Here is a 14,304-nt window from a genome sequence, read left to right as displayed (position 1 = left end):
GATTCCTCAAAAAGTTGAAAATAGAGCTACCGTATGACCCAGAAATTACACTACTGGGTATTTACCCTATAAGGAGATTTTTAAACGTGTGCCAATGAACACTTTATCGAGCCCTAATCTCTTTTGTTTTGTGATACTGGAGATTGAGAGCTGTTAAGATGACCTGCAAGCCACATATGTTTGTTTAACTTTGGGAATAATTCATTGAGGAGTTTACCTGCTTCCTCTTAATAACAGCAGAAATTATTAATATTGCCGCATATTCTTTTTTCCTTATAAATGACTATATGAGTATCAGGGCAAATCTATGTCTTATGTCTTACATCGCAAGTTACAGAAATAAAAACCTTAAGTTGGTTTAAATAATAGAGGTATTTATTAGCTCACACATTTGGAAGCCCAGAGGTTAGCCCAGGCCCCTGGATGAAGGATGCAGTGATTCAACAATGCCATCAAGAACATGACCCTAAGAATCTAAGCACTCAGAAATAACAAGAGATCTCAGGAAGGGCATTGGACTTTCCAAATCCTATGTTATAGTATTTAAAACCAGTTTCTACCAGCTCTTAATGGACAGGATGGATAGAGAGAGGGACTGATTACAATGCTTTCCTGATGAACTCTGATTATCCAAACACATCAAGGTACTTCATTATTCAAATGTGCTTTAAACCAGAAAATAAGTTTCATAGATAATATATATCATGAATATGTATGCTATTGTCAAATAGCAGATTTAGCAAGATGTGAAACACAGTCATAATCAAAAGGAAATTTGTTTGCCTTATGTTAGCACTTGCCTCCTCAGGCTGTGCGTCCACGCTAGAAAGAGGTGGTTAGCATGCATAATTATGGGAGATACTGCCTCAGCTGCTGATTTCTCTCAGGTACTCAAATGAGGCAAGAAGTGGATCTACCTATATTAAAGAAAGCTTTAGGGGCAATATAGTTGTTTAAGTGGAGGAAAAGGTAATTGTCTTGATACAGGCTTCATCAGTAATTCAAAGTTTCTGTGGTTAGGTTGATTAAAACTCTACATCAAGATTTAATTTCTGGAGATTTCCGACAAGAAGAGGAGAAAAAAAAAAAAAAAAACTGCAGAAGCAGGTGAGTTAACATTAGCAAGATCATCCCTAAATCAAGTTAGCTTTTCCTTGGGTGTCCAGATCTTTTTATGCTATAGCCCCTCATGAGCCAAACATTCCTTTGATTCCATCATTAACTGCTTAACACTATTATAACTATTTTCCACTTACTATCTCAGACTTTCATTACCCACGGTTGATGAGAACTTAAGATGATGGAACTAGTTAGGATGGATTTTTTTTAAATACCTGTACCCCTTTATGCTGCTTTTGCCCTTTTTGGGTTGTTCATCTTACCAAGAACATATGACACATCAAAGATGGTTAAGCAAAAATACATCCTACACTACAGAAATAGACCCCACATGACATGTCAAAACCAGACCATGACTCTTAACTATACCTTACCAATAATGCCTTATTATATACAACTACATGACTTTCAACTAATATATGTATATAGCAATATAATATATGGTTATATAAATACAAATAAGTAAATTATACAGATATATCACTTAGGTTAGCATATATGTAGCCATTCTCTCAAAGAGCTATGGTTTCATGAATTCTACTGGCTGTATGGTTATATTTTAGGAATTTTAGATATCCAGGACAAAATACAGAAAATTTACTACTTTATGTATAGAAAATCTTCATTCATTGGGGAAATGAGATGGAGTTTCCTTGACACAGTCTGCAAAGAACTTCAAGCATACATAACTCAAAAAAAAAAAAATCCATTAGCCTGAAAAAGGTCAATCATATTGACATTAATACATTTTGCTGAACCCATGTGTACATCTCTGTGATAAGAAAATAAAACTCATGATATTCTTAAAGCATTGTTTAAAATTTTTCTCCAGTATGTAGTATATTTATGTCTTTAGGCTGTTTCATTAATAACTGAAGTGCTGACCAATGATTAAACACATAGGTTGGAAATACATACCTCCGACTTTCTAAAAACATTCCATTAAAACCAACACTCTCAAATAATTTCCTATATTTAAACAAATGATGTGTTAAAGGTGCCTAGAACTCCTCAAAAGTGTAAAAAATTTTATGCGCACTTACCAACAGTATCACATGGTTCATCTTTGTGAACACAGAAATCTTTCCTAAAAAGGAAACAGAAAATGGAAGTAAAAATAAACTTCTCCACAGTCAATAGAGATTATGAGACTCATGTTTGATAGTTACATGAACGATTGAACCATATACTTTATCTCCAAGAATTTAATAGAACTGGGAAAGTAAGATTAACTAAATTCTAATTCTAAGAAAATATGAGAATTATTAAATTTTTAATGACACATTTTTCCTGGTATAATCCTGAAGCATGTTGTCTTATTTCATTAAAAATATTTCAAAAATAAAATTCTATCTTGTTTTGAATTTTACAGGATTTCATTTTTTTATTACAAAAAATAGTAGTTGGTATTGGGACATGGCTTTCTATTTGACAAATATTGTAAGATCTCTGCTTCACAGGCACAAAAATAATCTCCAGATAGAAGATTCAAATGTAAAAAATACAGTTTAAAATAGCAAAATATTTTATATCACAACATTGGCAAAATTTTTAAAAGACTGATAGTAATCATTTTAAAAAGGGCATGAGGAAATTAGTATTTTTTACACAGGCAGGGTCTAACCATGAAGAATATTCTACAATTTGCTATTCGAATATTGTATCTTGAAGAGCTTCAGAGACAAACTATATGAAAGCACAATTTTATCTACCTTTTGAATTTTACTGGCTATGTGACCTTAGGCAATTTAATTAACCTTCTGTGCCTCTGTCATCTCTACAAAAAAGAGGGGGTATTAATGACATCTATCTACCATGTAGGTTTATAGTACAGATTAGGTGATTTAACATATATAAAACATACATACATACACACATTTATTTATTTATTTATTTAAAAGAGACCACAGGCAGGGGGAAAGGCAGAAGGAGAGGGACAAGCAGACTCCAAGCTGAGCAGGGAGCCCGACATGGGGCTCAATCCCAGGACCCTGAGATCAACACCTGAGCTGAAGACAGATGCTTAACTGACTCAGCCACCCAGGCACCCCCACATATATAACACTTTAACGTGAGTTTAGTGAATGTGTTGGATAAGTTAACACACAGAAAACTTTAAAGGAATGCTAGGCACCTAGTAAGCTCTCCAAAATTAGTTGTTGATGTTTTTGTTGTATTTTGTTGCTCTTGCTATTTCTATACTATAATTTAAGCAATTTCCTACTGATAAGGAAAGATGTTTAGATCCTACAGAATTTTTACTATTACAAACAATACAATAATTGTGTGTGGAGAAATAAAAAAATTGTTATTTATTCCTCTCTCTGTTATAGCCATCTGAATGCTGTTTCTAAATGAAAAATGAGGAAAATTAAGTGCAACACTCCTGTCAATTTCCCCAATGGCATCTACTTTGATGACTACAATGGTTAGTTTTCAATTCACATTTCGCTTGGCTCATCAGGAGCAACTGTGATTTAATATCTGTGCATAGTTTCATAAACGTGCCATGCTCATTTAAAATGTAAAGAAATAAACAAAAAATCCAACTCTTAAATATAGAGAACTGGTGGGTGCCAGAGGGCATGTGGGTGGGGGGATGGGTGAAAAAGGTGAAGGGATTTTAAGAGTACATGTATGGTGATGAACAGTGAGTAAGGTATAGAATTGTTGAATCACTACATTGTACACCTGAAACTAATGTACCACTGTATGTTAACTATCCTGGAATTAAAATTTAGAAAACATATATTCTCAAATTGTTTGGAGCAAAGCTATACATGTGATCTAGCTATATAACCAACTCTGATATAAAACTGCTTAAGAGAATGAGAAATTCTGAATTTAGTTTTAAATCTGTTACTGAAAAAGAGGTGTTAAAATTCCATTGTGGTTATACATTTATTGTTTCCTTCTGATTCTGATTTTTTCTTTATGTTGAAACTAAGTTATTTCTCTGAATTTTTAGAATTTATTTTGAATTAGTTTTTACTATTGTATAGAAACCCTATGTACCCTAATGTTTTCTGTGTTAAAGTCTATTATGTCTGATATTAACAAATACTAATATATTAGTAATACATTGAGATTTGCTTGGTATTATCTTTTTTTCCTTGTTCTACTTTCAGCTTTCATTTTCTCTTATAAACAGCATACAGTTAAAATTATAAAACCTATTTATATAACATAGAAGTGAATTTAATATTTTATGGATATATTTGGATTTCTCTATTATTTGTAAATTCTATTCCCCAAGTTATACTTTTGTTCTTTTCTTCTTTGTTTTCCTCTTCCTTCCTATCTAGTTTTATTTTCCTTTCTCTCTCTCTGTTTTTTTGCGACTGCTTGAAAAGTCACATTAGATTGTATTTGATTTATGGTTACTTCCACATTTAAATTACATTGTTTTAGTTTCCTATTGTTGCTGTAAAAAAATTCCACAAATATAATGATTTAACATAAGTGTATTATCTTATGGTTTCAAAGTCAGAAGTCTGGATTTCACTGGGCTAAAACCAAGGTATCAGCAATATGGGTTCCTTCCGGAAGCTCTACGTGAGAATCCATTTTCTTACCTTTCCCAGCTTCTAGAGGTTGCTGTACTTCCTTTTTCCTTTTTTTTAAGATTTTATTTATTTATTTGTCAGAAAGATTGAGAGACAGAGTATGCATAAGCAGGGGGGGGAGTGGCAGGCAGAGGGAGAAGCAGGCTCCCTGCAGAGCAGGGAGCCCAATGCGGAGCTCAATGTGGGGCTCTATCCCAAGACGCTGGGTTCATGACCTGAGCTGAAGGTGACGGAGCCCCGCAGGTGCCCTGAGGTTGCTGTACTTCTTGACTCACAGTTCCCTTCCATCCTCAAAGCTGGAAATGGTATCACTTGCTCAGTCTCTGCTTCCATCATCACATCTCCTCCTCTGACTCTCTAGCCTCCCTCTTTCCCTGTCACCTGTGATTACATTAGGCACCCCTAGGTTATCCAGGATAATCTCCCAATCTCAAAATCTGAAACATAATCACATCCGCAAAGACCCTTTTGCCCGGGTAAGATAACACAGTCACAGGCGCTATGGATTAGAACAGGGACATTATTCTGCCTATCATGTTCACTTGAAATGTCTAAAGTTAAAAATTATCTTCAGGCTCCTCCTGAAGAAAAGACGTCAAATGCTTTTAATCCAACTCCTCCCTTCAATCTTTCATGTTATTTATATATGACATTATAATTCTATCTCAATTTTTCAAATCTCAATTTAGATTTTCTAAACCATTATTAGATTTGCCCGTGTATTTAGCAATATATTCTCTCAGTAATATCTTGGATCTTTACTTTCTAGAGAGCTCGTATTCTTTAAGTATGTCCTTGAGGATTTCCTTCAGTGAGGATCTATGAATGATAAACTGTTTCAGACTTGCTTGCCCATGTAATTTATTCATAATGAAACAGTAGCCAAGTACAGAATTTTAGGTTAACTTTACTGGTCCTCAGCATGTGACAAATATTATTTCATTTCTTTCTAACATTGATAAATATAGAAGTCAGTGTATATAAAATATATATATATAAAATATACAAATATATATACACACACATACACACACACACACACGTTGGTGATCAACTTGCTCTTCTTTCATGCATTGGGTTTCTGGTTAATTTTTTATTGAGAAATAAATGACATATAACATGGCTTTTGCTTAATTTTAAGATTTCTTTTTGTCTTTGTAGTTCTGCAGTCCCACCTAGATGTGTCTAGGTACTGATTTTGTTTTTATCTATCTTCTTTGGTACTTGGTATGTTATCTAATTTGAAGAACCTATGAACACATACAAATTCTTACCATTATTTAGCCTATCCCTCTCATAGTCTCTTTCGTGTGCTATAACTCCTTTAGGTGTATTTTTTGGTCTTCTCCATTCTGATGTCTGTAACTCTAAAGCACTCTTTTGTAATTCCATCTCTTAACTGCTCTATGCAGCCTTCTGGCAGGATCTCGCGGATTTCTCATCCAATCTACCACTGTTCTCTCCAGCTGCATCTAATCTCTCCAACTCAGAAATCGAGATTTTTAAGTATAACTACATTCCTTTTACAAACGTTTTATTTTCCTCAATTTTCAAATTAACTTTTTCCCCCCAAAATATCTTATTCCCATATTTCATTTTTTGGTGTGATCATTCAATCATGTAAATATGATTTTTTTAAATAATCCCAGCTTTTTAAATTATTCTTTACTGGAATTCCTGGCTCTTCCAATGGAAGATGCTGTCATTTTATGCTTTGAAATTCTCTTGTGAGCTCATTTAGTTGTACTTTATTTGCAGGTGCCTTGTGTGGTGTCAATCGAGAGACGGCCCCTTCAGAGTAGTTTTGCCTATGCTTTCAACAACAAGTGTTTCAACGTTGAAATCCTATTTGTGATAATGAATACCCAGACAAGCTGTATTTTTCCTGACCTGGGGTCATGGCTGAAACAGAATGCTTCTGGTTGACAAACTGTCCTTGTTTGCTAAGCTTCTACCAGATCCCACTTTTATCAAGGGTGGAGTTATCTAATGGTTCTGGCTATATGCAATCATTTCAGCATGACTTCCCCATTTTGCAAAGCCTCAAAATTTTTTCTTCATGTGTTAAACCTAAGAATCCAAATTTTTAGGTCCAACAAACTCCTCTCGGGGCAGCTACCACTTTACCTCAGAAGCTCCACATTTTTTTTTCTTTCTTTCTTTTTCTTTTTCTTTCTTTCTTTCTTTTTCTTTCTTTCTTTCTTTCTTTCTTTCTTTCTTTCTTTCTTTCTTTCTTTCTTTCTTTCTTTCTTTCTTTCTTTCCTTTGCTCATCTGTGCAGGATTTTTATTATATTTTTTCTACAATTCCAAGATGTCTCTAATGGGAACACTTTATGATTATCTAGTAAGTCAGATTATCATATAATTAAAGGAAGTGGATACAATTTGTAACCTACCATATAGTAATTAATATAGAGAAATACATATCTACTGTTAACATTAGAACTTAATGTACATAGAATCAAGCCATATAGGTCTTATTCTATTATTACACTTTATATTATGCAGCTTCCTTTTCCAAACTATTAAAAAGACTGTATAACTGCCTCAATGAGATGTTCACATTGACCTCAAATAACATTTTACTGTTTTTTTCAAAGATAGCTTCCTACAAGTGGAGATTATGTTAATTATGAATTATTGTAAAAATCAGTGATCACTACAATACTGCCATTTCCCTTTCACAAGGTTGGAGCAGAAAAAAAAGTTTGTGTGGACAGCCATGGATATGAATGGGCTACAGAATGAAGTAACTTAATATCAACAATTAATCATTATAACTTTTTACTATTCCTTCTGGCAAATATCTGACAGACATGATTTCTATAAAATAGATACAGAATCAATCCTTGATTACTAACGGAGAGAAGAGTTCAAAAAAGATGAAACATAACCTTAAGTAATATATTTTCAACACAAGGCACAAAATGGACTTTAATATAAACTTAATAGATTTAAATCATATTCAGTATTTAGGAATATGTTTACCGTTCTGCAGTTATAAATAACAAAATAATACAAGTTTGATAAGTAATCACATGAATTTCTTCACAAAGAATCACATGAACTTTTATTATTCCTGTGGGTCTCTTAGCTAAGAACACCTCTCTGATATTTCACTAGGATTCAGGGAAGGCAGAAACCGAGACCCTCTTGCAGGTTATCATTTCTTCTTCCTTTCCTCACTTAATTAATTCCACCCTTAAATATTTGGCTCTAGTTTGTTTTAGCAGCCATGCTTTCTCCTGTCTCTGGTTTATATTGCATATCAGAGGTATCTTTGGTGTAGAGAGGACCTACTGCAGAGATCTCTCATTGGACTGCAAGGGAGTGGGTCATACCCAAAGTGCAATACACACAATGCACTGTTACAATGTGCTATCTACTGATAACTGTGTATTTCCAAACAACAAAAACAGCACAACATATTTTCACTACTTTAAATTTTTTAAATGTTTTTTCTCAAATAGGCAATTATTTTTTATTCTGATGAATCTGAAAAAACTAGTTGATCCATTCTGGATATATGAAATTTGGCAGTTATCACTTGATACATTAATCTTCACTGCACAAAACACCTTTTCTTTTGTATATAGAAGATATAATCTTATATTATTTGCATATGCCTTAAAAATCTACTGTTTCAACTGAATTAATGCATTAAAGTAGGTTAATTTTTGTTAATTATTAAAAAGTAAATAGCAAGGAAAAAGAAAATTTCATGAACTAAACAGGCAGAATGTCCATCAGCATTGAGTGTCTTAGTATTTATACCTTGTTTTTGTAAAAATAAAAAAAAATCTTTCTGAAAATACATGCCCAAATGAGAAAGACAACTCTAAATAAGTCAGGGAAGACACACTGAAATTTTATCCCATGAAAGTTAATCACTCGAAATACCATACCCTAAACTTCTAAGTTAAACCAGTGAACAGCACCCTTTTCAAATATTCAAGACACAGAACTAAAAACTTTATACATCTGAACAAAACATTCATTGGAACACTTGTTCCCAGGATTATAACTGTAAATTTTTAAAATCCAAGTGACTGCTTGACAGCCACTGAGGAAGACCCTAACTATCCCTTATGCATCTCTCCACTGAGCAACCACCTCCAAATATATCATATTTAACCAGCTTCTAATCACAGAATTTGCCTCCCCACCCTATCCTCCCAAACCCACCCTTTTCAGAGGATCTAAAGTGAATAACACAGTAGGAAAGTACGAATGGCCCTGAATCATCCAAACCTAGTAGTTGACATTTCTAGAGTTTCCATCCTCACTGTCTTTCTTGATGTGTAGTTTCTCAATTCTCCTCTGATTTTAGGTACTACACAGAATTTTCTCCCTCTGCCAAAAAATTCCAGAGAGACACCTCTTTTGGTGCTCAACTTGGGCAAATTTGGTCTCTGTGGCTCAAAACCAACAACAACTGATGTAGGAAAATGTCTCCCCATGGTGGTAGAACATTTTCAGAACCTGAATATAACTACTGATGAAGAGGAATGGAAACGGTTTGCTGACATTATTATAAGTAAATGATCAGATATATTTAGCCCTTTTCTGCATCAGAAGATATAAAAATCAAATTTATCACAGAGATACCATGCCTGGTTGTATAGGTTGTGCACTGCTTAATTCTCGGGGTACATTTACATACACAACAATGTAAAAAGTTCCCTCCACTGTTGCGTAGTGCACAACCTAAACAATTGGATGTGGTTGGATTCATTAGGTGCCTCTTATATGCCAAGCAGTGGATAAAAGGGAAGAATATAAAGATAAGTGAAAAAGGCTTCTACCCTGAAGACAAAGAAGAGGGTGACACACAGTCATTTCTGTAATGTGATAAGGGCCCCACAATCAGTGAGTTAGAGGCCTGGGGAATTGTATTAAATAATGAATAGTTCTATTTTGCAATTCCCTTTGCCAGAAAACAAATGGAGAAAGAAACACCCACAACAGATACTGAATAATATGGTAATGCAGAAAATTAAAGAATCACATAAAAATCACAATCTTCACCGTAGGGCCAAGAATCACTGAGTGTAAAGTATATTCAGATGTAGATGGAAAGGGATTTTTTTTTCTTTTTCTAAACATACAATACATCATATCATAATGCGTGAGGCTGCAACATAACTATTTGATTTACATAATGTGAAACAAGGGACTTCATCTGTAACTAAACAACATGATAAAACTATGACAAATGCACTGCTTATTTTCAAGGGCACTTAGAGTCCTTGACACAGCCAATTTCTACTCAACAAACGAATGAATAAAGCAAATTATTTCAAAAAAAAAATGCAAGGTCTTTTCTCCAAAAGCACTGGAAGTACCCCTCAGTACTACTGAAGAATAAATTGTGAGCAGCATTTTAAAAAACTCTGATCAGATTGTAATTCTTAATCTTCAATTCTTCCATTGTCAACCTCTTTCAAGAGGGCCCAAATAATGTATTCTTAACTTCATAATAATCAAAGTTTTGAGGGGCGGGTGATGGGGGATAGTGATTTGTTTGCTGCCTAGACCTGTGATCATGCAGATTGAAATTCTCTCATCCTTGGCTCGTGTGGGCTCAGCGCGCCTGAAGACTGCATCACAGAGTTTCATAATGTGAGTTTATGGAAATGATACTGTTAGAATCTGGCAACTGGGAAGGCCAATAAATTCTGTTCAAGTTCTGATTTATATTGAAAAAAAATGAAATGTAGCCTTTAATTTCCAAGAATGAAGATGCATCTGAGAATAAGTCTCACTGTGCACTTTTATAGTGCCCTGGGATATACCTATAAATGATTCATTCAGAAATTATTCTATGAGTTGTATCAAATTAATATATTTCTACCATTTGTATATCTTATTAAATTTTCTATCTTACTTGCCAATGGCATTAGTTTAAAACTAACTTTCAGAAGTACTGCATGCACATAAACCAAAAACATTTCAGTAAATATGAGAAGCAAAGCATCATTAACAAAATTAAACTCTAAATTTAAGAGTATTTTCAAAAGAAACTTATGTCTTCTTCACGATTTCAAGGAGAAAGGTGATAGTTACACTAAGAAATCATAGAGTTGACAGCTGAGAGGACATGTTTTGTGTTTCTGTTACTATGAGCCCATAAGCACTGGGTCAGCTTTAAAATATTTACTTCATTGTATCACACGGAACAATTTAATAAATTTATTATAGCAGATAGGTTTGGATTTATGAAAACATTATTTGTTTTACTTGAAACCCAAATTAACAGCTATCTAAAATTCTTTCCTAATGTGCTCACATAACATAACAACGTTTAATAATTATCTAAGATAAGAATATATTAGAAACTAGTCATTCTGAGGCTAGCTTGTCTCATGTGGACAAGATCATGGAATCCATGGAGGTTTAAATTTTTATTTTATCTTTCATAACTTCCTTACAAAGCTAAAGATTTGATCACCTTTATGTTTACTAACTAAAAAGGGATTCTTCTACTTTAATTACTCAAACCTTTAATTTAGACTTTACTGATCAAAGGGTGCTAGGCCACTTAGAATAGACATAACACATTCCCTCTGGTGGGGTGATTTTCATTGTTACGGCACTGATATGGAATGATATGGAGAAACAGGGATCCTTCAAATAAGCCTGATTCCCAGGAGGAAATAAAAGAAGAATTATTAGTCAGCAGGTACCAGTATTTTATGTGTGTATATCCTTTGATAGTTTTTTTCTATTTTCAACCAAAAATTTTTCTATTTTCTATTTTATTTCTATTTATTCCCATGTGATCCAAAAATCAAAAGCAATCTATTAGGTCTTATTCTAAGTCCTAGCTATCAGAGTACAAAAAATTAAAATCAACATTTCTACTAAGGATTGAAGAGGTGTACAAAGATTTTTTTTCCATAAAACATGAAATGACAGCAAAACCATAGCAAAGTTTACCCCTCAGCAAAGGCTTCTGCATTGGGTTTTGAACAGAAATCCTGTTTAGACAATGAAACGTTGATTTTTTTTCATTTTTTTACTTTTAATTTTATTATGTTATGTTAATGACCATACATTACATCATTAGTTTTTGATGTAGTGATCCATGATTCATTGTTTGCATATAACACCCAGTGCTCCGTATTGAATGGAGCACTGGGTGTTATATGAAATGTTGATTTTCTATCCATAACTAAAAGACCCCTTAGAAATAACCATGTCAGGATGCATTAGCCACAAATGAGTTTTATATACTTGTCACCTGATGAGATCTGTCTTCCTTCTCATGGTTGTTAGGTGTTCAAAATAATGCTTCTGAGACTGAAGAGGATGATACTCATAATTTGATTACTAATTCATATATTTTTCTCATTAAAATGTGTATTTCTTATAGAAATTTGAGAAATACAAGAATAAAGTTAAAATTTTAGCTTATAATCCCACTATCTGGGAATACTTATAGTTAACATTTTAAAGTTTATTTCTCCAGTTTTATTTCCTATGCATTTGTATAACTAAATACATTGTATATAACTAAATACATGTAAAATATATATAATATTAGGATCATACCCTCTACACGCAAGTCTTGCCCCACCAATACTGTGATGTTAATTTCATTCCTCATTTCTAATGCCACTTTTCTCTTCAAAGTCCTGAAAAAAGAAACTGTTGTGTCCACTATTTTTTTTTAATATGTTATAAAGGTTTAAAAGCCACACTCTTAACTAACCCTTCTTACCTCCCTTGTTGCTAGTTTTCCCTAGCAATATAAGACAAAATAAAATGTTCTAGAGAATACCTAACAGTAGTAATAGATGATTCTTAAATGTGTTAAGATAATGTGGGATGAAATTATAATTCTTTCTAAATTTTTTTGAGCATACTTGACACACAATGTTACAAAATTATCATTTTATAAAAAAGGAAAGTGAATTTTAACCATGGGCTGACAAAATTACAAATATAAAAACATTTATAATATAATAATACAACAAATGTTTTTTCTGATAGTAGGTCTTCCACGTGAGTACGAGTCTACACAGGATCTTACGCAATTATTTGTTTGGAGTAAAATTATTGAACATTCGCTGTTTGGTAGATATTATACAAGATGTCTTATATTTTTGACCCGGTACTACTATCCTCATTTTGTTGATAATGACAAGACTCAGAGAGCTCATTTAATCAATTCAAGATCACCAGCTAATATTTGGACAAACACAGGTCATTTCTATTTGATCATCTTTCTTACTGAGTTTTAAACTTTTTTTCTACTTATATACTATATATGTGTATACACATACATAGAAATATACATTTCCGATAAAAATGCTTTGGTAGACAGAAGTATTGCCATTATTTTCTCCAATCCAGGGCTTGTCTTTTCATTTTCATATCAATGTCTTTTGGACATAAGATGGTTTAAATTTTGAAGAAGTCCAAATGATTATTTTTAAGAATTTTTGATTAGTGCTTTTCTTGTATACTATCCAAGAAATTATTATCCTCCCTATAGTCATGTAGATATTCTCCGTTTTTCTTTCTTTTTTTTTTACTAAGAGTTTGATAGCTGTAGCTTTCATGTAGCTTTCTACACTCTGTTATGAATTAACATCACACAAATTGTAAAGCAGGGTTGAAATTCATTTTTTTTCACATGGTTACCCAGATGTTGGAAAGCCATCTCACTGATAGACTATCTTCCCATCACTCAATTATATTGGTGGGTTTCTTGAGAGTCAATTGACCATCTATGTATGGTTATATTTCCAGATTTTTTTAAAAAGATTTTATTTATTTGATACACAGAGAGAGACATAGCAAGAGAGGGAACACAAGCAGGGGGAGTGGAACAGGGAGAAGCAGGCCTCCCTTGGAGCAGGGAGCTCGATGTGGGGCTTGATCCCAGGACCCTGGGACCATGACCTGAGCCAAAGGCAGACGCTTCATGACTGAGCCACCCAGGCGCCCCTATATTTCCAGATTCTTTATTCCACTTCATTCATTTTTACGCAGTTTCTGCCCAAACGCCATTGTTTTGATAACCAAAGCTTTATAATAAGTTTTGAAATCAGATAATGTAAGCCCACTCAGTTTATTCTTCTTTTACAAAATTATTTTGACTCTTCTATATCTTTTCTTTTTCCAAATACATGTTGGAATCAGCTTGCCAATTTCTACAAAAAAAAAAAAAAAAAAGCTGGCACAAACCTTCATTGAGATTATAGTGACTCTCAGTCAATGTGAGGAAGATGGATATCTTGATAATATTTTGTCTTCCAATAAATAAAAAAACCTTTATTTAGATCTTTAATTTCTCTCAGCAGTGCTATGGAGGTATCATTTTAGAGGTTTTACACATTTTTATTTTTCTTATATCTTTTATGGTTTTGGAGGTTACCATAAAATTTTTCCAACTGTTCATTTCTACTATATATAAATGAAATTGTTTTTATAAATTGACTTTATATTTTGTGGCCTTGAAAAATCCAGTTATAACTTCTGGCAATTTTGCTGCTTTATTTCTTAAAATTTTCTTTGTACTGAGTATATCATCTGTGAAGAGAAATGCTTTTTATTTTTTCTTCCCAATACATATACCTTTCTTTTTCTTTTTCCCACCTTATTATATTG

The 14,304-nt window shown here is 33.2% G+C and overlaps 1 protein-coding gene across 1 annotated transcript in view; it reads right to left on the bottom strand.

Moving 5' to 3' along the window:
* The window catches only part of ADAMTS19 (ADAM metallopeptidase with thrombospondin type 1 motif 19), a 250,726-nt gene that overhangs the window by 171,963 nt on the left and 64,459 nt on the right, over positions 1 to 14,304 (bottom strand). The window contains exon 7 of the mRNA XM_028103681.2: positions 2,163 to 2,206. Coding sequence (XP_027959482.1) covers positions 2,163 to 2,206 — 44 coding nt within the window. The remainder of the gene's footprint in view (positions 1 to 2,162; positions 2,207 to 14,304) is intronic.

This window comes from Eumetopias jubatus, unplaced genomic scaffold (assembly GCF_037043125.1).
Source record: "Eumetopias jubatus isolate StellerSeaLion01/CBP00866 unplaced genomic scaffold, mEumJub1_p1.0 scaffold_5, whole genome shotgun sequence".
NCBI classification, from domain to species: domain Eukaryota; kingdom Metazoa; phylum Chordata; class Mammalia; order Carnivora; family Otariidae; genus Eumetopias; species Eumetopias jubatus.
Note: the sequence above shows the minus strand (reverse complement) of the source record. Positions and strands in the feature narration are given on the sequence as shown.